Genomic DNA, 25,455 nt, shown 5'->3' with positions numbered 1-25,455 from the left:
TATTTCATAAAAATGTGGAGAATTTATTAAGCGTGTGCTTACATAAAACAGGGTAATTAAGAAATATCTATATCTAGAAATAAAAACCCTAAAAAAATTCAATTATCCTTATTCGAATCTGGATTTAATCAACGAAATAACGTCCTTTCATTCTTCCTTTTTTGAATTTGAATTCAAGCATCAACATCTTTAAGCAAAATACAAAAATATAAATTTAATATATACGACTAGATAGGCAGTTTTGAGAATTTGAGAGTGGAGTAAATGAGCTGTTTAATTTAATGTCCTCACTTTGCTTCTGAAGCTCGTAAAGTGTGAAACTTTGTCGCAAACTTTGACAATTTTTCGCGAAATAAGAAAACTTTTAGGCGTAAAACTACTCAGGTATTACATTTAACGGCGTTGATAAACACTTCGTGTCCTTTTCGGAAAAAAATCCTAAAGTTGCAAAGGAAAAGTTGGACGTTTCAAAGACGTTTTCCACATGGACAACTTTTCCAAAACATCCCATGTACTGAATTTGCTTCAAATTGCCTGCGAATATCTCAACCTGCTCCTTGATTGATCAATGTTGGACCGAAATGCACATACAATGGCTAGATGGAACTTGCGATTTAAACTTGGACCAAGTTATATTGGATTGGAAGCCTTTTGATGTAAGCAAAAGTGCGCTTCTAATCACCAGACATAAAATAAGTGTGCAGAGAGAACAATTCCAAAGTTTTGATTGTTTTCTTTTAAAAGTTTCCTGACTACTGCCGTCATAACGGCTGGAAAATCCCGAATGCAAACTATTAAATTTTAGTGAACAAAATCACCAGCACATGCAAAAGGCTCCCATAATGTCTTCTCGTATAATTCGTTGAACGATTTTTTAATGTTATTTATACATTCTATGACGTGCAATACCCAGAACGATTGAAACTACAAGGATTCATTATTTATTTTCCTAGGTCTTTAATTGCTATGGCCAACGATAAAAGCGACAACTAAACAGAATGGAATCTGATGACAATCTGTTTTCGTAAAAGTCTGTCTGTTGCAAAGCAATCCTCATTTGGCTTGATAACATTCCACATGAGAAAAAGCACGCAACTGTGATTTACAAGATATTGTTTATTTCACTTACATTCATTTGAAGCAAATCGAAAACAATATAAAAGGACTTCGGCAAGTAAATATAACCGTGTATTCTTAGAAATTTTAACAATTTTTCTTGACGCGTGGCAAAAATATGAAAAATTGTGTAGAGTAGAGGAACTATCATTATAATAATGTGCTTCACTTAGAGTAAGTCCGGAAATGGAAGTTGAAGGAAAAAAACTTTTAGGGCTACATTTCTCCTGTCGGCGTATGCTTGTAGGAACATTTTTTGTTGAGGGAAAAAATTATCGATTGCTGGTTATTAACCAGATTTACTTTTCAAGTCTTTCTAACAGTTTGATAAATTTTCAATAGCTACAAAATTTCGTTTCGTTTCAACGTCTGGAAAGTAGAAAAACAAAGCTTGGCATGCTTAAATGAGCATTGAAATCAGCAAGAAATCAGCAATCGAGTGTGAAATTAAATGAAAAGCGGGTGGTTTCTGCAGGCGTTCAATCGTAAAATATAAAATGGAATCTGACTGTAAAGCTGTGAATATTGAAATCCCTATATTATTGCGTTCCAATTTTGACTCGCCTGATTCTGAAATTGATGTCTTTATATCCCCGTGTAAAATCGCATAGGATCGACGTTTCAAAAGGAGCTCGATTTCGGGAATCTATTACATCTACGGATGATACTCTGCCAGAAATATTTTTGGAAAATAAATCTTGCAAAACTGTTATGTTATTGTGAGCAATAGTCAGGTTTTAGAGACAATTTGAATTCTGAAATTTGAAAATTTCACAATATTAACTGCAATTCCCGGTTGCATCAAAGCAAAGAAAATTTTCCGGGTGCAGAAACGCATTTTTGCAACTGAAATAAACAAAGGTATATAACACAGAATGCAATCAAAATTAAATGTTCGAGTTTCATGAATTTATTGGTTTTCCAATCAGTTTCCCATGGAGGAGACTTGGACATAACGTAACGAATGCAATACTGGAAACCAATTTCGATGTAAAAAAACTGTTTTATCATCGCCATTGACATTTATTGTTCAGCAGATGCAATCGCTGTTATGTGAACGAATGTTTTTAATGTATTAAATCACTGCATGTGTAATGTATTTATTCAAATTGTCTCCAACAGATACAAATTACACGCGACAGTGATTTATTCAGGCAGACAAGTCAAATAAGTCGAACAGGCCTTAATCCATGAACGCTCCTATAATCGTTTCCCGCAAGCGGTAATAGATTTTCAATTTGGGAAACACGAAAGTTTCATGGATCCGATTCAGCTGAAGGATTTACTAATAAAAAAGGCGTTTTATTACATGACCGAACAATTTCGAAATTTTACTAGGCGTTCTTAACTTCACTACACAACACCTATTATGGAGCCTTTAGATTGTAATTTTCTCGGATATAAGCTCATTATTGTCCAGCTAACTTTACTAGGGCGGAAACCTGACTAATGGAAGCTCCTGTGTAAGTTCACCAATTTGTAGAAAATACAATGCAACTTTACTTAGTGCCAATTAATTATTTGTATACAGCCTGGAGAATTTTTTGTAAATTTTTAAAGTTCAATTAGTGAACTAAGAGAGCTCTGATATTTTTCGGAAACAAAATGTACTGCTTTGTGTGCTTTTGATGGATAATCGTTTGTAGGAGCGATCGCGGTCCTTCGCAAATTACCACATAGTGGCGTTAAGCAAGTGGTTGAGTGTTAATTTTTATTTGTTTTTAATTTTTAATAGCCTGCGAAATATAAGTGCTTTTTGCCACCATAGGAGCAAGAGCTTCAAAGCAATGATTAAATGATTCACTAAATTTGAATTAAACCAAACTGCTCAACAGGGAAAAGTTGGACGCCCAAATTTTCCTAACTTTGAAATTTTATTTATGTTTGAAGTCGCATTGAGCCCGATTCTCCCGCTATTAACATAAAAATGATGTACTTTAGATAAAGTTTCTACAGGGTGTGATTTGAAACAATGCGGAGTTTTCGAATATTCGGCATAGTCCCAGTTGAACAACAAAATATTTCTATTTATTTCAACGCAAAATGCATCAATATAGAGCGCATAAATCAAAATGGCTTTTGTTTTTTACCTATATTTTTATTTACAGGGCGTTCCCAGAAAATTAACTTTCCTTTTTTTCCAACGTTTTTACTCTTGGACCGATTTTAAAAACTTGGGGTTCTTGTTGAAGTTGAAACTTCATAGTCGACGAAAGAAGGAATGTCAATATACAGGGTTCCATTAAAAGTGACCCAAATGAAAACTGCCTTCAAAAGCCGGCGGAAATTCAATTAAAGTGAGGTTTGCGTTGAAATAAGCCGCTCATTCCTGCAAGCATCTATGTAGAATATAGTCTTAGTAGTTCCAGTAAGTCCATTGAGTTAAGTTTACGAGCTTTAGCATGCGTTCTGGATATCCAAAATCGGCCCAGAGAAAAAATTTCACCACCATAACGCCAGAAAAATTATTTTTTGAGATCACTCTGTAAATAAAAGAAATAAGGAAACGCATAAAAACAGTTTTGAGGCACGAAATCCTACTTTATGCCTTTGCGGTTGAAGTACAAAAATCGTAGGTACTCCATAAAAAAAGTACAAATTTCAAAATTTTTGCTCAACTGAGAAGAAGTCAAACTTCTAAAGAATTGCCTCGTTTTGTTGTCCACCGTGTACGAAATTTATCAGAAGTACGGAAGTTTTGTAATAACGCAGACTGACAGAAAAAGGACTGGAGTAAAAAACGTTTGAAACAAAAATAAATTGGCTTGCAGCAATAAAGATTTATGCAGTTTGAAAGAGTGGACAAATTGGTTGAATATCTTCCCTATCAAGTCAGGTGTGATTTTGGAATCCTGCCAAATCAAAAAACTTTCTTTTAGAATAACTGTTAGTGAGATATTTTGCTTCCCTAAGTTTCTATATTCACAAAACTTTCCCACTAATTAGGTTTCCATAAGAGACGACGATTTCAGTATGGTTTCGTATAAAAATCCTGCTCCAAAGCAAGTATTTTTATACAGCGGTGTACCGAACAACTGCAAACTGCAGTTAGCACAAGCATATTGAACTAGTGGCATAATATAAATGTCCAAATTGAATAAATATTTTGCTGTTTTGCAACAGAACACTATAAAGTGTCTGCGTCAGTTAAGCCAGTTGTTTTGTTTTCTGAGAGAACATTATAATAGCAAATGAGCACTGTTTATAAGACGCGTTTAAGTACAATATAATCCGACGAATGCGTCTAAGACAAAAGGGGCCTAATGAGTGGAATGCAAATTCAAAGTTTGTACAGACAGACAAATATTATTCCTAGAAAGTAATTAGAACATGAAGGGTGAATAATTAGACTCATTTACTTAACACTTGACAATCCCAGAGTTTAAGTCAGGATTTGAGTTCTATTAAAGTTTTTCAATTTCCGCTCAAATGCATCTGTACGCCACTAAGCACGATGTCCGATTAGCGTAAAAGTTTTTCGCGGACCAGCTCAACTCACGGCCGATTTAGCCAAATTAGCGCTCTTCTTTCAATTGGAAGTTTCAGATTATAATTTAAAGACTTGCTCATTCAATATTCGCAAAAGTTGCGATAAATGGTTTCTCTTTATATAAAATGAGGACAGGGTTTGCCCATTTTTTCCTGCTAAATTTTATAAAAGCTTTTATTAACCTTCTTGCAACTTTTTTGCTCTTACATCTGCGAGCCGAAAAATATTCACATGAAAGTAATTCGCTTTTTTTACATTCATTAATGTATTTTGCATCGGAATATAAACGTGCCGGTGTCTCAGGCAAAGCAAGCAAAAAAACGTGATCTTTTTCATAATATTTTCTTCGTGTTGTCTTCGCCCTACGGAATTTGATGATGATTCGAGTTAAAAACTCTCGGTTTAGGTAACATTGCATTGCACAAACAAGAAGAAAATTAATCATGAAAATGTCCCTGGTCCAAAAAGGCTCGGTAAATATTCGTGGAAAATTTCCAATTTTCCCAGCGCCAGCAAACAAATGAATTTATTTGAATGATAAATTGTTAATTTCTATTTAACTTCTGTCCGGAGCCGTTCACTCTATTCTAATCAAATATTGTTCCGCCCGAAGAGCTGCCGTTGATCTAAAGCCGCTTTTTAAAAGTTTTTCAATTTACCTCTGAGGCTTTTATCGTCTAATTTCTAATGGATTTATGCGATCTCGAGCTTTATTTTATTGTGCTTTGCTTTGGGGTCGGACCGCTGAAGACGAATCGAAAAACTTTTCAGCTGGATACAACTTCCAATGCTCCAATTAAAACACGCGCTTTGCAAGTTTTCTACTCGAATGTATGGAATATTTTTCAAACGAATTCGTGGTGAAACTGAGTGAGAAAAACCTTCTGGTTTGGGGCTGATTATTTTGTTGCCATTAGCGGAAATGTAAATTCTGAACTTTACTTTCGATCTATTAATAACATAGTTCCCTAATAGCCATAATTGGTTTATTCAGCAAATATTTAATTTGGCCTAATGATGCATGAAATTACAATCATTATACATTAAAGGTTGCACGTTACAAGAGCTATTTCAACAGGATCGTTTTCCTCAAAATTTTTACAACGAAAAGGCTGACCTCAACACGAACATTATTTGCAATTTATCTGCAATTTGGCCGGTGGGGTTTCCCAGATGGAACAATTTAGACGCAAATCGCCTATTCATGATGAGGGTGAATTTGAAGAGTTTAGGGCCGATGTCTATTGGCTAACGACTATGGCATTTATCCACGCCTTTCCCAGGCATTTTCTGTGTAATCCAACTCCAAAGCGTTTTTTATTTGGCACGGGAGTTTGTGCAAAAACATTATTTACTTGTGACTACCATTTGAAAATATCGCATTATTTTTGGAATAATTTTCTAACAAAATCGATGGCGATCGGCTTTCCGGGTTTGGAACATTTGGTATATTGAATTTCCGCAATATTCAGCCACAGTCTGGTCTGTTTTACGGCAATGCTTTTAATTAAATTCACCGGATTTGTTAACTGAATTTTGGGCTTTTTGGGCCGCGAGTAAACTGAAGTTGAAAAAAATTCATAAAAGTCTTCATATAATTCAAATCTGCTGCTAGCAGCAACTCCAACTTCGTACATTTTGCTTGGAGATGGACAAAGCAAGTTTAAGTCGCGAAAAGGACCTGTTTTGGGGTTTTATTTAAATTATGCCTGGATGAAGTATGCTGTCGTACACTCACATTTTTATGTTGGTAATTTTAAAAGGCAAACTTTGTTTTTGTTAAAAAATTAACCAAATATCCCATCACATTATTCCCAACATCCGAACAGAAGGGAGCACTCATGTAGACGCAGCAGATGTTAAAGAGGAAAGTATGGTATTCAGTCTTTGAAAAGTAGTAAATCCCTTTCTCATGCCGTTATGCAAAATACTTTCAATGCTTCAGTCTTTATTTATAACCATTTATGGGCTTAAAATGGCTGCAAGAAGCCCGAGTGAAGAAGACAAAAGGGAATAGAAAACAACTTTGCATAATCGGATTTTGAACTTGTAATTTCTCTATATCACTATATGAAAAGCTCTAGCCAGTAGCGAATCCTCTTAGTTTCATTCTTCTCAGTTCTTGGATGCGTCCTTTAATGTGTTTGCTGTTCGCATTATTTTATTGGTCTGTTTCTTAGAGAAAGCCAATTTCTTCTGGAAATTCATTTAATACCTATCCATTCTAACGTCACCTAAACTTTTAAACCGAAAAGTTGGCATTCGAGTAAAAGAAACTCCAGTGTGAAATGGCTGAAAACATATGCGGCCAAAGTCGTACAATAGGGCAACTTAACTTCCTCGCTCCGGATGATGGATGTAGTGTGAAAAAGCATTGAAAGTAATTTGTCTTACCCTTGTGGGTAGTTCTTACTTCACTTGTATGTCAGGGGAAGCCTTTAAATTGACCATGGGGAAAACGTTTGGAACTTTTCCAGCATGTGTATTCTAAAATCGTCAATTACAAGTCTTCTCAGTGTAATACTTTGGGGGGAAAGGGCTGAAGCGTTTTGGCATTAAATATGAAATACCAGTAACAATAAGAACATTGAACTGTAATTCTTTGTGAAACTGACTCGAAATATTCAAAAGAGCATCCTTTATCAAACAGTGTCGATCCAGTCGAATGGAAAGAATCCTTATTTTTCACTTGTCAGTTGAAATAGGTTTAAACATGGCCAGTTGATATGGATAAAAAAGTGAACCGAAAAATATATGGACAGTTACATGTGAATAAAAAATTAATACGGTTGAAAAAGGCCTGACGGCTACTCAACCTTTACTTCCCCATTTAGTCAAACGGTTTCACACTATAGAACCATCCAAATGTGTGCAACATTCAATTGAAAACAGATCACAACTGAGTTCTAACTTTCATCCCAATAAAGCTAAATGTTATCAAATGAAAGTCCTTTCATCCGCTGAACGAAAAAGGCAGCCGATTCTCACTAAAAATACCTATTTATCTAACTTTAACTCTTCAGTACTTTATTAAAACGCGCCATTACATGGCCACTCGCTCTCGAAACTGAATTCGAAATTTAATTTAACAAGTGATAGACTTTTCGGGGATGTTATCAAGGCTGAACCTCTTCAGCTACGTTATTTGACTCCCGAGCAAAATCGAGTTAAAGAGATGAAAGCCTTTAATTAGCACGATGAAAAGGTACGTTTAAATGACTGATTTCGTTTCGGAGATGTTGGGGTATGTAGTCTAAATTAACGTTGATAAGCGGTTGCGTTGGAATAAATGAAACTCTTTGATTTCTCCAGGTGGTGATTTGAAACCGTTCGTTTACCGATAAGGGATTGTTTCAGCTCAAGGCTTTATTCGCTTTGTCTTATACGCACAATTTAACATTCTCAGCCGAGAGTAAATTATTTTTATATTTTTGTTACGTACATTTGATGGATTGTGTCTTTAAAAAAGTAAAATATGTTTCACTGTCCAATCGTCTTGCCTGTAAAGTTTTTCCCTCTTTGTAAAACAACCAACTTTCAGGCGGTTTGCTTAGTTGATTTTGTATAATTCCTGGAAAATTAACGAATTATTCATTAGCTTAGTTTGAAAAGTCTGGCGAATTGGGAATAGTTTACTGGCTAGCAAAGCACACAAGATTTACTGCGCTTGTCGAGAACTAACTTATTTTGTTTTGAATTTCAGCGCTGGAAAGATGAAGGACTGATTAATCTGTTTTTTCGTTTTTTGCTGGTCTGCTTCTAGACTAGATTATTCCAAAATGCTTGCAATCTTCTTAAGTCTATTCTAATACCTTCCATCTGTTCAATTGTTTGCAGCTAGCGAAACGCGAGAAAAGTGTTGGCGCCTGAAGTCTTACATTTTCGCCGAATAAAAAGCGTTTGTGGAAAGGCTATTGTTGAAAATTCGTAATCCCCGAAGCCCGTTGTTCCTTTCTATGCATGTTTTGATGATAGTGAAAGCTCTTTTACGTTCAAAGCTGTTTGAGCTTTAATATATATTATATTATCCAAGTTTTACAATCCACTATATGCACCCATAAAGTGCTCATTTCAGAAAAGGTTTTTGTCTCTATAATAGGAAACGGGAACACGTTTTCAATATAGCGATATTGCCGACCTGAATGTCTCTTAAAATTTTAGTTTTTTTATAATACCTTGTATTCAGGCGCAAAATCCATATCTCATTATACAGTGTTGGTAATGGGAATTTTATTACATCTTCCACTAAGTGGTTTCGGTCTGAAACTCCCGAATGGAAATTGAATTTATCGCTGTTGAATATTGGAGAACGATCATGATTTTTATTGTCTTTGGCATGTTTTGCGGATATTTACATGCTTTTTCGTAATGCAACGGTAGGAAACTTGCAAATTTGTGGCTTCGAGTATTACTTTCAATTTTAAATTATTTGTGCAGCTTCCTAACTGTACTCTCGCAGGAATATTTGCTAAATTATTGAGTTATGAGCTTTAGCGGTGCCAAAACATATAAATTACACTACTCACTTTACTCAAGGAATTGTTTTGTTGCCTCAATACCGCCGATAGAACATATTTCTTCCGCTACTCTATATGTTTACGTTTTCCACCTATTTACTGCTTGTTGAAATACTTAAATATTGCTTTCGAAGATTTTTATGAGGCAGTCGTTCAACTGCTCCATATGCGGCTCATTAACACAAATCTCCCAACTATCTTCAAAGTTAGAGGCATATAAAGCTAAAGTTTCACGCCTTGTTATTATCGCAACTAACCAATGGGATCAACTCAGTTTTCAACTTTTCCCTCAATATTAACCTGGAACCGTAATCCATCAGAGGGTTTGACCAAATACACGTTAAACCGAGCTCTCAAATGATGAATTTGGCGCAGAACTTGCCACTTAGCTCTTTGAAAATTTTTTGGCTGAAAACAATGACTTGACTTATTAGTTAGTTTAGGGCTTTCATTCACTCGAAATCTACCTTCTGGAGCAGAATATGCTTTATTAATAGTATGTAAATGTCTGGGGATTTGAGGAGCAAGTTTGAGGGTCCTCAAATTATATATGGCACTTGGAAGGTATGCGTTCTTAGTTAAAAGTTACACAGTTTGTATTTTCAGGCAGTTCTCGTCTGAGAAAGAAGAGCAACGAGGGAAACCAATTCTAATTTCTCTTCTGAATAAAAAATCTTTGAAATAGTTGTTTTGCAATCTACTTTGAGAGCGGCTGGTTTTATCTTTTGACGTGGGGAAGGAGAACAGCAAGAAAATGAGGTTGCAACATGCGTAATTAACTTTGGTTTAATCTAAAAGCCATGGAAATCTAGTTTTAAATGAGATAAATATTTTTCGGTCTCAGTAGTTATTAAACATTTAAAATGCAGGGAGAGCAACTAAGCACGGGGAGTTTTATTCTCTAGACAGTCACGAGCAAATGCTTGGATTTTTTTTGATGCCTGTTTAAAATCGTTCAAAATAGAGCTAATTTGCCAGATGGAATTCTTTCTAAAATATTAGAATATTTTATTAAGGAGTTGGAACGAAAGGAGGCTTGAAAATGCGACACCGGAGATCTAGAATGTTGAGAAAATTTTCGCATTTGGTAAATTAAAAAAATCCAGACAATTTTACAAAAATATTTGAGGCTTTGGGAATTTCTCTAGAACTGTTTACCCACCAAAAACCTTCACTCACCGCCGAGGCAGCCCGATTTACTCCTTCATGACCTCTGAATATTCAGTTAGTGCCAGAAGAAATTGGGCTCCAGCCATTCGTTGTATTATAAATTTACTTACACTTTTAAACTGCATATTTCCATGTTGAATTGGTTAATGTTTTAGAAGCAAGCCAATAATCCTCCATGAGGACACATGAGAGTCAAAAGCATTTTATCCTCGAACAAATACAGACTTAAAGACATCTATGAAGATATGTGGCTCTATTCTATTTGTATATTGAAGTCAATGTTATTTAACTGCTCAAATAGATCCTGCTTTACAGAGGGAATTGAGTAGCAGTAATAAAATGTGGTAATAAAGTGTAAGGCTATGTAGTAAATTTTTCGTATGGTCAGCTTTGTCCGTTTTATTGACACACAACAGCCCTATTAACACTTTTATGTTTGAAGAGAAGAAGTTAATTGTTTTTTTATTCTTAACTGCTTCATATCACGGACTGGACATTTTATGGATGGAATCCAAGTTGAACTGCATATTGACTTTTGAATTTCAGCTTAACGTTCAGCATAAATAAACTCTAAAGGCTGTTCTGAATGAATTCAATTAGTCTACACTATAAATTCGGCGTAACTGCTGCGGTTTAAATGAAATGTCGAATGCTCCATTCTGCAAATGGGAAATTATTTGCTAAAGAAACTGCTATCTTAAGTAACGACACTTGGGTATTTTCGAATAGGTGGAACCGATCCGATTAAGTTAATTCCATTATCTAGGAATTCATGAAAGTTCAACTTTAATAGTTAGAAGAAAATCAAGTTAGAACTGGAAATGCTGATGGGAAAAACGTTTCATGTTTGATCTGATAAGAACACGTACATCAAAGCAGCGAATGACGTTTTTTTTCGGTTATTTGTATTTTTATGCAATAGTTGAAAGGGTTAGCAGATGGGAAAATGTGAACTGGAAAACTAATTTTACTTCCCCTTTTAACAAAAAATTACTTAATACATGTGGCGCTGTTGCTGTTATTCAAATGTGAAATAAACCTAAAACCTTATTGAATGTTTATTCAATTTATGTCGTTTCAGGGAACCAGCCAAAAAATATTTAGAGCTTGACATGTTTTAAGCCATTCTAAGAAACCCTCAGAAACGAAGCGTCCCAAGATAAGATTCAAGTGGGTGCTTATCCGATTTGCTCCAAGGATATAAAAAACTGAATAATATAAAGGAAATTGGTCGCAATTTATGTTCGAAACAGTGGCTTTTGAGATAAAAACAGGATTTCACGAATCATAAATTTAGTCGAGCTGTTTCGAACATGTCTCGTCTGTCAAGTAAAGTAAAATATTGCTCCATACCAAAGTAGCAATAATGCGAAAAGAGTTGTAACTCACGCAAACAATAGTGTTCGTCTAAATACTCATCTAGGTTCATGCGTTACGTGATTTGGATGTTCAACGTACAAAAATTAGAAGGATTTTCTATTTTCAGTGAGAAAACCTGAACCAAATTTCAGGGTTTATGTTTGATAACATAAATTCGACAATGGGATTTTACAAATTAGTTATTTCACCAACTTTAAGCGCCAGCTATCTGATGCATGCGGTGAATGTTAATTAACGGAATTTATTGAGAAAACTGATAAATTTCGGAATAAGTCTTGAATTTAGGTAGAAAGTTTAATATAATGCTACGAAATAAACGCAGCGCTTTAATTGGTACTTAGACAATAAATGAGAACTGATCTTCCATTTACTCTCTTCAGAAAAAGTCAACTTCAGTATAGAAGACAGGAGAAGTTATTTCTGTGTTGCCTTAAATGTATCAGACATAATTAAGCATTTGTTAAGCCACGACCGTCTTAACTGCAAAAGACTCTGGAAAATCTAGATCTGAAAACCTGAGCTCTGCAAATGTTTTTGAAGAAAGCAAATTAATATTCGTCGCACGTAAAGAAAATAGTGAAGACTTACATTTCCGTTATTGGCCGTTTCCGGTTTATGCGTCCCCGTGCCAAAATGGGAAAGTTTCGTGTTTACGGCGATACGTCTCCTTATAAAAGATATTCTGTACAACGTTTTCATCCTTAATATCTGGAAGTGGGTCTAATGGGGTTCATTTTCAGTCTGAATCACTCACAAATCCCCAAATTGGCCAGTGACCGGTTTTCTTTTATTAATCCAGTTCCAGCCACTGTGGGAACGTGAAGAATCCAGGATATGATTGGGTTCTAACATTTAGGTCAAGGATTGTGTGTGAAAAGAGCCGGGGTTTGATTGTTGGCTTCAAATTTATTCGTATTTACCAAACCAGTGGAACACAGAAAGCCCACAATATTCTTCCCACTAAAGGCTTCAACGTCTGCAGAATGCCAATGGCGTGAAAGGAAATGCCCATTTTCCAAATACAGTTTAAAAGCATATTGCGGTCGCTGCTTCTGGAGCACGAATATATCTCCACAAGTTTTCCGCACTTTGTCAAAACAAAGACTATTATATGGAATTGTTCAGCAGCAATGAGTGAAAAAAGCGTTTGGGGGTTTTCCAGTACAGAAATAAGTCGACCTAACTGGAACACAGAAACATGTTCTTCATCACACAAGCTACTCCAAGCCCAAAAAGAGTTCGTAAGTAAAAATTAAACTAAACCTTGTAGGCAATAGTGTAATTTTAAGCAATTTATCCCGAGCTTGCCCTCATTTTCCAGTGTTGGCCCATGAAGAGTTTTGCAGAACGCTGTTTCCAGTGGGATCCACCTTAAAGTCCCTTTCTTTTGTACCCTTTGCCTTCTGACTCAAGTGAAGTTTAAATCTGTTTTTCTTTGGTTTAATATTTTCCGTTTAATTTTTAGGACGTACACAATTCCTTCAAATTATATGCTGTTAAGTCCGTCATCATGTTTACGCGTTCACTTTTATGGCTGACTGAGGCCCCAACTTTATGTTTATTGTGTGAAAAAATTAAGTAGAAGCTTAAACTTGTTTTTATGCGAATATAGTTAGTCGAGCGTAAAAGCCTCCTACATTTTTTGTAATTGGACCTCAATTGCTTAAACACAATTTATAATCAAGAAATGTTGAATTGTTGGGTGAAAGTTCGATTTACCAGACAGTATTTTAGAGGAGCCAATAGAGATCAAATCTCTATGAGACTCTAATGAAACGATCCAATTTTTTTGCTATATAGAGTTCGAGAACCGTTTATGTTACAAGGTTACAGATCTCATATCTGAAAGAATTCAATCAAGGAATCTAGTTTCAAAGTATAACATTTCATCAATCACGGTTGGAAAATGGGAAATGCCATCAATTTCATGTGCTGATGAAGAAAAACTCGGTTTATTTGCAGGAAATTACAGTTTTACAAGGCTCTTTCGAAGACTTAGATCTAGTCCACTTTGTGGAAATATAATAAAACATAACTTTCCCTCCGCTACGCTTTGGAGTAATACTGTTAAGTTGAAATGCATGAAACGATGAGCACAAAGGAAATATGTTGCACTACGTCCTCATCCTCAACTGGAAATGAAACAAACTTGACGAGCAACGAATTTACATTTGCACTTGAGTACGTTAACACGTGGAAACATCCACTAAAATTCTCGACCACAAACAGACACAGTTTCCGTTTATCCACAAAATTTTAGATCTGTGATACAAAGTTGGGCTAATTTGTATCCCCCGGCTTTGTATTCGATCCTCCAAGGGACACTCGGATTTGGATACTCTGGAACTTTCATTAGAAGTTCAAGTGAAAAAGTTTTTTTTGCTTCACTTTTCTTGTATTTCCATCAGATATTCAGTGATGAAATGTGGATTCAACTAATGCTTTAGAATTAGTGCTTTGTTTTATCGGTCCTCTGCCAAAAATAAGAAACCAAAACGTTTATTTCCAATTATATTAATGCTTCACATTCAACCTTTTATAAAATGTTAAAGCTCTAGAATTAATTCGAACTGGCGCAATTTATGAATACTTTAAAGGCTTACGTTCTAGCAAATTTTGCCGTAAATAAGTGCTGATGTTCCGTATGTGCAATTTTCCTAATGCATTCCACTCAAGCCGTATGTTATTGTCAATCGACTTGAAACTATGCTTAGAAAATAAACCATCCAGACACAACAGGCTTGAGTTCCTTCCATTTGTCCCTTTTACGCTTTCCTAGTATTTAAACTCTGTTCCACGGAAATGGTTATTTATTATAAATTAGTGTATACTTCAATTTCCGAGTTTCCTGTGACTGCCAGGAATTTTGCACGGAACGCTTGGACCTAAGCAAATTGAAAAAGCTACTACATTTTTGCTGCTTACAATAATACGAACGGGAAAAATGTAATTTTTATCCTTCAGCAAAGCTTTCCACTGTTTCTGCGAAGTCCTAAGTAAATGAACGACATAAATATAAAAGAAATATTTTCCTTGTACACATTGTTACTTAAATGTATTCCTTGGAAATTGTCTTTTGTCTTCTTTAGGGGGGTTTCTTTCAGTAATTTCGACTGTTATTGCATTCCAGCTCGCAGTGAGAGTGACTTACAAATATGTTACGGAGACAAATTAACCAAAATAATTTTTGAAACCGCACCAGCTCAGCTATTATTGCACTACTAGAAAATGCCACTTTACTAATCAGCATCTACCTTAAATCACTCCGAGGAAGTCCATGGAAAATGTAATTATTTTCTTGTTGCTTTCGTCAATGGGATGCGTTCGTTATAATAAATTTACACAAATAACTACTAAAATAACAAACTGGCATGAAGTAAGTGGCCATTATGCAGTAATTTAGTGTTTTGTTTAATAAACTCGTTGCAAAATTAATTTCAAGTCTCGTAAACAAGAGAAGAGAGGAAAATTTTGCATTTCATATTGCTGAATTGCGTTAAAAGATGAATTTATTCAATAGTAGAAATCGTTTGGTGGCCAGCTGTTTGATTAAAGTAAAATATTTGAAATTTTCCCATTGTTATTAGAGAACATCCGTCGTGTGAAATACTTACGTAGCTCCATCCAGCATGTTTTGGTAATTGTGCTGCATTTTCCTGGAGACTATTTATACTGAAAATTGAGCCTCTGCTCTTTGTGCCTTTTTTAGATGCTGGAGGCATTGATTTTTATTAAGCAGAGTCGAACAAGGCAGGATCTTGAATAAGTGCAATAGAATGAGAAGCATAGCGCTGAATAGAATTTTATCAACGTTATAGGCGAGGCGCTGATTCAACCTCTTAATCCTACCTTCGATAGCGGCGTAACTCCGCCCATTTTGTATGTTTCTCTACTTATCCAATGCGTGTTTTTGTAGCTCCACCTTGCTCTATTGGCAAATTTGTTTCTTTGAAACTTTATGGAAATTGATACATTTTCCTTAGAAACTTGCTGCTTTACACATTGTTCTTGCAGATTTATTCATTGTGGTCGCGATTTTTCTCTTTTTACGATGAACCGAAGATTAACTTATAATTTTGGCCATCATTCCAATTAACACTGGCATTTTATTATAATTTAGATGATTACGCTAACATATATTTTTCAAAAGTACTAACAGTCGGTCTAGTTTAGTTTACATTTCAACAGACGCAACAGAAAATCCTGTGAATAAATGAAAGCAAATGAGCTCGAAGTAAGTTCGTAAGGTCTCGACCCCAAACGTTCGCCAAATTAAATAACCATCTTTATCTCCGATTATTTTCGGGCGTAAAATTGCAAATACCAGTGTTTTGCCGGAATCAGAATCACCGACAAATTGTAAGCTTTTTTTCAATGATTATGCGTTGATTTTTAGTAACGAGCGCGTCATAAACCATATTCATGAATTTGCATAACGCTAAAATGAAACTTTTTAGCTGTAAAACAAATTACACCTCTCAGTCTGCAGGACGATATTTTAGAGATTTATTCCATCTTAAAGCTCAAAAGTCCTGCTTGTGACTGTGGCAAAAATTGTAGTCCATTAAAAACCGCTTCGGCCGCTAATAGGTTGAAGAACTTTTGTTTTGCAAAAACTTTACAGCCCCCAAGGAAACGTTTTATGCACGTCCATAACAAGGAGAATTTACGTTGTTCTATAAAAACTGCATCTGCATGATCACGATAATCCCCAATAAAGTAGCTGCTCGGCTTAAAAGCACTTATTCAGCTTTAACAGAATGGTGTTAATTGAAATTGCCTCGTTTTTCAGGACCTCTAAGCCTAGTATTGGGGATTAATGCAAAGAGGAAAAACCTTTGAATAACTCGTATTTACAAGCCGAAGCGCAGCTTCGTGTTGGGAATTAAAAAGTCGCACTCGGATGTAAATCTGATCATTTGACGTGAAAGGCGAATCGTACAAAAGCTCTATATCATAGTTTATGACCCTGATATCTGAAATTCAGCTTTTGTCTTTAGGTATATGTTTATTGAAGGATGCGGGAAAAAATACTGGATTTGACCTAAATACTGTCCGTGAACAAAGCGCTCGCTTGGAAGTTGAAGCTAACAGGCTGGGAGATCCACTGGAGTTTAATGGAGCTTGAACAGATCTAAAATTATTTAGCCGTTTAGTTACGATATCAGATCTGAAAGCTGCATATAGAGACGTCCGATCTCATGGGAATACTTCAGTTTAACTAATTTTACTTCTACTTGAGTTTGTATATTTAAGTAGATGCTTGAACAGTTTCGATGAATTTCGGAGCATTCTCATTCGATAATAATTATTTGCGAATTAATAGTACGTGAAATAGACTGGTAACGCTAACTTTAAGCTATTTTCTATTCCAGCTTCACGTTCGGCCAACAGTTTAACACTAATCCAAATTGGAAGAATCTGATGCATATTATACATGAGATTGAGGATGTTTTGCAGTAAGGAGAGTTTCTCTGCTGAGGAGAGTTTGGTTAGTCGCAAACTGAGAATATTTTTAGATCAAACCTGAACATTTAGGTGTTGTTTTCCCAATTCCATTTGCTTTCTTAAACAGCTTTATTTAATTTTATGCAGAATGTAATCTGAAACCCTTTCATAAAATGTGTTTTTCTACGCTTTATGCCACTCCATTCGGGAACGTATTTTTATTGAATTCTCCTGAAATCAAAATTAATTAAGCATGATTTTGCAGTGAAACTTATCACAAGGATAATGCGACCTTGGCTCTTTCTTACGGCGTTAAGAGCAATTTGTAGCTATTTTCAGTTTTTGACATAGTGAAATTTGAAAACTTTTTTGCCAGAAAAGCATTGAAATCAGAGCTCATGCTCCAAATTTCATTAAAATCTCATGATAATTGGAAACGCAGACTTGGAGAGCTTTATTACAAAGTTGAGATATATAAAGTCAAGATTTGATAAATTCCAAGCTCATTTGTAAATTTAATCAAAACTTCAGTTCTAAAACTGATTCAGTGAAACTCGTAGTACTTTCAGAATGCACCTTTATTTTAACAAGAGCGGCAAGAGAAAACCTTTTCTCGTTTTTCAGACATCAGTTTTTAGAAAATTTCACGAAAATTCGAAACGCAAACTTATAAAGCGTTAAGTATGTAAGCCAGGGACGAATTAAGTTCAATTTCTTGGAGAAACGTATCTTTTAAATAAAACCAACCAGCCTCTTAATATCAGTGTTGAGAACAATTAGCAAGTATTTGTAGGTTTTGAGGCAAAAAAATTGAAAACTTTCCCGCAGAGAAAGCCCTAAATTCAAGGTTTAATTTGCAATGTTAATTAAAACTTTAGTTCTAAAAAAGTTATTAATTTCTGAAAATTTTACTACAATGCAAAACATAAACTTATAGAACATTTTTTTAATCAGCAAAAATCGTCTGAGCATAGTTTTCTGGTGAAGCGTCTCACAACCATAAGGCAAGCCAGTTTATTTCTTTCGGTGTTGAGATGAATTTACAATTATTTTTAGTTTCGGGAAGTTGAAACCTTTTCTGCAGAGGCAGCTCTAAATTCAAAGGTAGCTTTCCAAACTTGACTAAGACTTTAGCTTTAAGACTGATTTGGTGAAATTTGTTGCACTTCTATAACACACTTGTTTCTTAGCGAGACCATAAAGAGAAAGAAGTCTCATTCTTTTCCCGTCTTGAATTCAATAATTTGTGAAAATTTTACGACGTGCGAAACGTAACTTATACAGTTTTGGTCCAAAATTTGCCCAAAATCAACTAAGCATAATTTCTAAGAAGGACTTTTCTCAGCGATGAAGCTAGCCAGTTTATTTATTAAGGTGCTGAAGGCAAGAGCCACTATTTAAAAAATTTATTATAGTAATATTTGAACTTCCCTGTGGCGGAAGCTCTAAAATCAATGCTCTTCTTCAGATTTCATTAAAAACTAACTAGTAAGATTCGTTTAGTGAAATTTGTAACACTTTGAGAACGCATTCTTATCTTAACAGAAGCACAACAGTTAAATCTTCTTTTTTGCCATTATAAGTCACTAATTTTTGAAAATTTTAAGGCACTGAAATCTCAAACTTAAAGGGACTTTTCCAAAAATGTGCCAAAATTAAATTAAGCATTATTTCTTGACGAAACTTCTCTCAACGATATGACAAACCAGTGTGTTTCTTGTTTGCTGTTTTTGAATTTTGAGATATCATAATAACATTTGAAGAGTTTTCTGCAGCGGAAGCTCAAAATCCAATGCTCCGTTCCTAAATTTGATTCAAAACTTACTGCTAAGACTCGATTGAAAATATTGCAGTACTTTGAGATCGCATTCTTGTCTTAGCAGGAGCATAAAAATCAAATCTGCTTTGTTTCCCATTTTTAAATCACTAATTGCTGAAAATTTCACGACACTGCAAACCTCAAACTTTAAGAGCTTTTTCCAAAAAAAATCCAAAAGTCGACTAAGCATTATTTTGTGGAGAAATTGTGAGAAAACAGTGTGTTTATTTCGGCGCTCTGAGATTTTACAGCTGTTTTTGGTTTTTGAGATATTCATAATAACATTTGATGGTTTTTCGGCAGCGGAAGCTCTAAATCTAATGCTCCGTTCTTAAATTTGATTCAAAACTTACTGCCAAGATCCGATTTTTTAAATTTGTAGCACTTTGAGACGACATACTTCTCTTAACAGGAGCATAAAAATTAAATTAGCTTTTTTCCGGTTTATAAGTAAATTTTTGAATATTTTGCAACACTGCAAATGTGAAACTTAAAGAACTTTTTGGAAAAATCTTCAAAATTCAACTATGTAAATATTATTTCTTGGAGAAACTTCTCTCAGCGATATGATAAACCAATGTTCTTTCGACACTCTAATAATTTTGCAGCTATTGTTAGTTTTTGAGATATTCTTCAAAATTTGAATAATTTTCTGCAGCGCAAACTTTAAATCCAATGCTCCTTTCCCAAATTTGATTCAAATCTTACTGCCAAGACTTTGGTAAAAGTCCTGATGCTTCAAAAATGCACGTTTGCCTTAACAAAGGCATAAAAGAAAAATCTGCTGTATTTACCGTTTTAAATTCACCAAATGTGAAATTTTCACGATAATTGGAATCGAGAATTTATCCTGAGCTTTTAAAAAGTTCACTGAAAATCAAGTAAAGCGGTTTTCTCGATAAAGCTACTGTCGCTTATAAAGCGTACTTTGTTCTTTCCGAATTCATAAAACTAGAACTGAATCGCTTCGAGTTTTTATGCCAGTGTGTTTTGAAAGAAGCTATTGTCATGGGAAATATGAGATAAGAAAGAGCGAGCGTTCCAAAATTCATCAGACATCAACTAAACATGATTTCGTAGTCAAACTTTTCACAAACATAAACCGGACTTCTCCCTTTCTTCCTCTATTCATTCACGGTTGCTGCTGGAAAGTATTTCATTAAAATATGTATACTTATGATCTGCCTACCTACATGCAGAAAGGGCCATTTTTACTACAGAAAATAAATTTGGCCAACAAGTTTATTATATTTTGATTACGACGTTTTACTCAAGCGAACACACTCACATTCAGATTACATTGCCGTCCAATCCACAGTCTTGTAGCATCAGTAATCTGCTTATAATTAATTAGCTTTCATACTACAGTCGAACGATTCGGATATAATTTATATTATAAGCCGCCGATAGTATTTATAGGCTCAGGTGGAATATATTGTGCTGTACATTTTCCATCAATTGATATACAAACTGTTCCAAATAAATCTACATTAATTTCCTTTCCATTTCAGATAATGTTAGGAGTTATTCTCCAGCTAGAGCAAGTGTCTTTCGCTTCGTCGATTTTGGCCTCATTTATCAGCCTCAGAATTTGAATGTTTTCTTACATATTCGTTCATTTATTCAAATCCGGCAAAGATAAGATGGAAAACGAACTGCACCGAATCGATAACCACACGCTTAATGATGTACTGAATAGGAGCAATGAGGTCGATCCGAAACTCTACGATAGATATCTCCTGAATAAAGCTATCGATGAACCCGCCTATACCATCCTCATTATGATGTATTCGTTCCTGATTATTTTGGGCACATTGGGAAATCTTTTGGTGGTAAGTCTTTTTGTTGTGCAGGAACTGCTTGCTTACTAACTTAAAACACTTCAAAAATTGCATGCGGTTTCAGTTGAGCATATTTCAAATTAGTTGCTACCTAAATTCCTAATCTAGCAATTCAAGATCATTGTCTTTATAGTTTATATTGGGGATTCCAAAGGCCATTTATAACAGAGATAGAAATCTTTAAGTTACATCCGCAACTTTAGCGAGCAATCAAAGGAAAAGTTAGGAGACGTAGAGGAAATCGCAGTTTTATAAATCTTGAAAACTCAGAGCACGTCTGTCTACAAATTTGTCTAGTTTTCAAGGATAAGACGCTCATACCCGCTGCTTTGAATCGAAGTCAGCTACAAGAAGAACCTAAGGCAATATTCTTTTAAGTGAGAATTTTAACAGATCTATTAGGCGATAAAAAGCGCCGTTTTTATAAATAAACTCTTTTCACGCCGATGGATATGAAATTTAATAAAATGTTTTTGCTACAATGTGCGAAACTCATAAAAACCCGCAATTTATTTTCATTTTTTTCTGTGATATGAGAGATTGTCTGGGCTGAAACTTTCTCGGAAGCAACTTACTTAATCTTTTTATGTCTTAGTGTGAACGTAAAACAAAGCCGGGTCTCCGTAGGATAGCTGGGGTTAAAAGGAAACATCAATGTTCCAACGACCTCTATTCAATTGAATTTGTGCCTGTTATTCCGGGCGGTTTCTTGGCTGGCGATCACTGTGTGAAAATTTACCGAGCTTTTTACGGAACATTTTAGGAAAATCCGCGAAAAACACTCACAGCTTGAATGCGTTTTGTTAGAGTTTTATTACGGAGCTTTACATATCAAGCAGCTAATCTCGTCTACGAGTTTCACTGATATTGAATAAAAAAACGTCATAAAGCTACGTTTTTGTTTCAGATAGTTGCAGTGTTTCGCAAACCCGCAATGAGATCACCTAGAAACCTGTTCATCGTTAATTTAGCAGTGGCTGACTTACTGCTATGCACCGTTACAATGCCGTTAACTCTGATGGAAATCCTCACTAAGTACTTTCCTCTAGGCAATAATCCTTTTGTCTGCAAAACTATCGGGATCCTTCAAGCTACAAGCACCTACGTATCCACGATATCCATCACGGCGATCGCTCTGGATAGATACCAAGTAAGTGGTTGTGTTTTATATGTTTGAGATAAATGTATAATAAAATGGCTGATCCATCAGGTCTCCAGGACCCATAAAAACTTTTAGAACCCGCTCGGCGACTATAGAATTATCATAAAATGTGATACCGAGTCAAAAAGTTCAAGCTTTATCTTCAGAAGACCCTCTTAAATCCCGATGCCATTTAGCGGGTGAAACAGATATCCGTTCCACGGAAATAACGCGGTCAATTTTTTGCTGATTTTGCCAGAAAATTGGCACAGGCTGGCTATCAATCACCATATTTTTTCAGTCTTGATAGAAGTTTCAAAAGAACACTAGACGGATAGTTTAGAGAACTATTTACTTGAGTTTATTAGCTATGGGTGGTTTAGCGGAGGGTTTGATGATTTACTTCGATTGAATCATAATATTCAATAAAACAATGCATGTTCTTTATTTGGACTTTCGGGGGATTTTTTAGTTTTGAATATTGATTAAAATTATTAAAATAACATGCAGAATTTTCCGATTATATTCGAACATGCCGTGTAAACAAAACATGGAAATCGCCTTTAAATTTAGCTGGTCAATTTAGTTCGTGTGTCACAGCAGGTAATTGCAGCAATGCGTGAACATCCAACTATTGCTGATGCTTTCTGCTTTAAACGTTCTGGATGTGACCATACAATTGCAAACATTTGCCAGTGCATTTCCCTACATGAATTAAATATCTGATTGGTTGGCAATCTACATAACCCAAAAGGGTGTTAATTAACTGAAGGGATTTTCTGCACAATCACACTCTGCCAAGAGTTTAATTTAAAGTTGAAGTTGCTGGCACCAGCCACTTTCTTCGGTAGTTGCGACCTGGAATTTTCAGCCGGTCTTCAGATTACACCTGCCTAACTGCCATTCTGTAGGCTCATAGTTTTTAGTCAAATTAAATGAGTTACTGCTGCATGCATTTAAGCGGCCACTAATGAGCTTGATTTTTTAATTAAATACAACACTTTATTCAGTTACAAATAGGCGATGAAGGGTTATTTTCCGATATAGAAAAACTAAATATTCTGCAAGTAATCGTGGCTAAAGTGCGCTTGGAGCTGCTCAGTATGCAAAGTCGTGGATTCAATTTACTCAACTGTCTCCAAAAAGACTGGTACAGATGCCCGTCATAAATATTTCTTTATTTTATTAGCCCAATTTCTCCTGTCGAGAAAATTTTTCAAAATTCCAAAGCTAGCTGCATTTCATCTTGTCCAGCTTGTTCCCGTGGGGACAATCCAGAAAATGAAATTTCCAGATGAATTTATTTGTTATCTCACTACTAGAGCTACATTTGTTATTTTCAAAAGCAATTTCTGTTTACTGTAAGGTGAAGCTGTCTTAGATGAGTAACCGCGTTAAGCAGATTGAACATTTGTAACTGCCAATTTACATGCGTATAAAATGAAACACAATTGGTGTTTCCAGTGAATTAATTTTCCAATATTTTTTGTGTAATTAGATTTATATAAATTATCTAGCCGCTCCCCGGCCTCTAGGGAAATTTAATTTACTTATTTAGGATAGTGCATGCATGATTCTTCATAATTTTCCGGGTCGGATCAATGATTTCAATGTTAAAGTAGATGGTAGTCCTTTTTTGTGCTTTTAACCGGATTTGCTTACTACTTTGGGAATTACGCGAATATCAACAAAGTGTTTATTGGAAAATGTCATTGTTGTTTTGTTAAAGTGTAGTGAGGATGGGCAAAAATATCAAATTTTGAATTCCTAAGACCCGTAATATTTTTCTGTAAGCCGAGGCTGAAAGTTCTTTGAATAACGTATTGGCCTTTGATTTTGCATTTTCTGGTTTAGCTGCCTTGCGACGCAAAACACACTTTTGCGTTTCCTTAACCTTTTAGTAAATTGATACTCGAAACACTAAACCATAAAACAAACTACGCAAACTTTCCTTGATAAAAGTTTCATAGTTATCGGCCGATGTGGCTTCTTTTCGCCCCTGAGCAACTAAAATTAACTCCAATTTACGCAGAAGAAACGGGACTTGAAGGGTTTCGAATGAAAAACAATTAATTGGTGTTTTGTTGCTTAAGTGTAATAAAAAAGCTGGAGAGTAGTGATTGATTTATTGTTGGGATTATGGTCTCACGCTTTCAGTAAATTGGAGTTTTTGGGAAAAGTTTGCTTTTCTTGACCCGACACCGAGCTAAATTGGAGCAAAGTTGGTATGTGCTTGCAGAAACTTAGGCGCATTACTTTACAAACTATTCCTTTACACCGCAAGTTTGGACTGATTACAATCATGTTTCGGTGGGTTTATTGCAAACGTTGCGAATAACTTCCGGTTTATACCTGTTGAGAATATAATTCCTCACTATTCCAGTCTTAAACTGAAAGCAGGACTTTCACATCGGACATCATATCCATTATTCAAGTTGACGCCACTGACGCCTCACTGCACTCTGAAAGCATTATCAGGTTTTCTACCGCGAAACTTCTACAAAGACAGTTTATATGATTTACTGTTCGAAGAACTCATTTTTCCATTAATTTGTCTGGCGTTGCCGTAGCTGAGAGACCTTTTGGAGAGTTCAAAGTCTCAAGACAAACAAGTACCTTCAAGATTTATTCGGCCGTTGCCTCTTTTGTTAAGACGGGCCATGTAAATTGATGCAACGACGGACTCTCGACTGAATTGGTTCTTCAGATTCAAGCAAAAAATACCCAAACAATGCCTTTTGAATCTATGGAGTTTCCAGCGGTGGCCTGCAAGCGATGTCTAGGAGTTATTGTTGGTTGATCTTCAGGTTGTGTTCGGTTTATTGTAAAAACTTTCCCGAATTTTGTGGCTTATTTAATGCTAAAAAAGCTCGGGAGATTGTGAAGAAAAAACCCAAAGCTTTCAGGTAATTCTAACGTTTTTGGCTAGAACTTTGACCCAACATCAATCCTCAATTTAAATGCTGATGAATATTTGCCGGCAAGTTTTACGTATTTTTAGATAATTTCTCCATGATGTTTTTCATTCTCTGTCGACGCTTTTAACGAATGGAAGCCATGTTCCAAAGTAATTTCAGCGCTTTTAGGTGAATATTTGTTTTATCCCCATTATACATCTGATAAATGGGAATAACCTATTTACTTTTAATTACTCCAGAGAATTGATACACCAGCTCCCAGCTACCAATGTCCGAATGGGTTGAAATCACGTTCAGTCAAACTGTGGTTATTTATCTGGGTAGTTTGAAATTAATTATGGCTATTTGTGGAGCAGCAGCTGAACTCGAAGAGTTAAATACAATCGGATTTAATTACCGAATCCAGACGACTTGGCCTTGGTTAAATCCTCAGCGTTTTCTGGATATGATCCACTTTGCAAATTGAGGCCTGATTGATGGGGATCATTGGGATTTAAGAATCTTGGGGAATATTCGCTCTGGAAACGACCACTTAAATCGTTTTGGCAAATACGAAACACATTAAACAAATGTGCCATTTGCCGACTGATTTAAATTTATGTGGAATATTTGCAT

General features: G+C 35.4%; 1 protein-coding gene across 3 annotated transcripts in view; it reads left to right on the top strand.

Annotated features, from left to right (window-relative positions):
- The window catches only part of LOC109535238 (neuropeptide F receptor), a 38,018-nt gene that overhangs the window by 850 nt on the left and 11,713 nt on the right, over positions 1 to 25,455 (top strand). The window contains exons 1-3 of one of the 3 annotated variants that reach the window (XM_048666722.1): positions 17,056 to 17,164; positions 20,452 to 20,772; positions 21,689 to 21,931. In XM_048666722.1, coding sequence (XP_048522679.1) covers positions 20,536 to 20,772; positions 21,689 to 21,931 — 480 coding nt within the window. In that variant the 5' untranslated portion in view covers positions 17,056 to 17,164; positions 20,452 to 20,535. Of the gene's footprint in view, positions 1 to 17,055; positions 17,165 to 20,451; positions 20,773 to 21,688; positions 21,932 to 25,455 lie in introns of those variants that run through there. The other 2 variants (XM_048666721.1, XM_019901120.2) reach the window with 2 other exon arrangements.

Source organism: Dendroctonus ponderosae, unplaced genomic scaffold (assembly GCF_020466585.1).
Source record: "Dendroctonus ponderosae isolate FM_Combo_2020 unplaced genomic scaffold, Dpon_F_20191213v2 Dpon_F_20191213_5, whole genome shotgun sequence".
NCBI lineage: Eukaryota > Metazoa > Arthropoda > Insecta > Coleoptera > Curculionidae > Dendroctonus > Dendroctonus ponderosae.
This window is presented reverse-complemented; position numbering and strand designations above follow the sequence as displayed.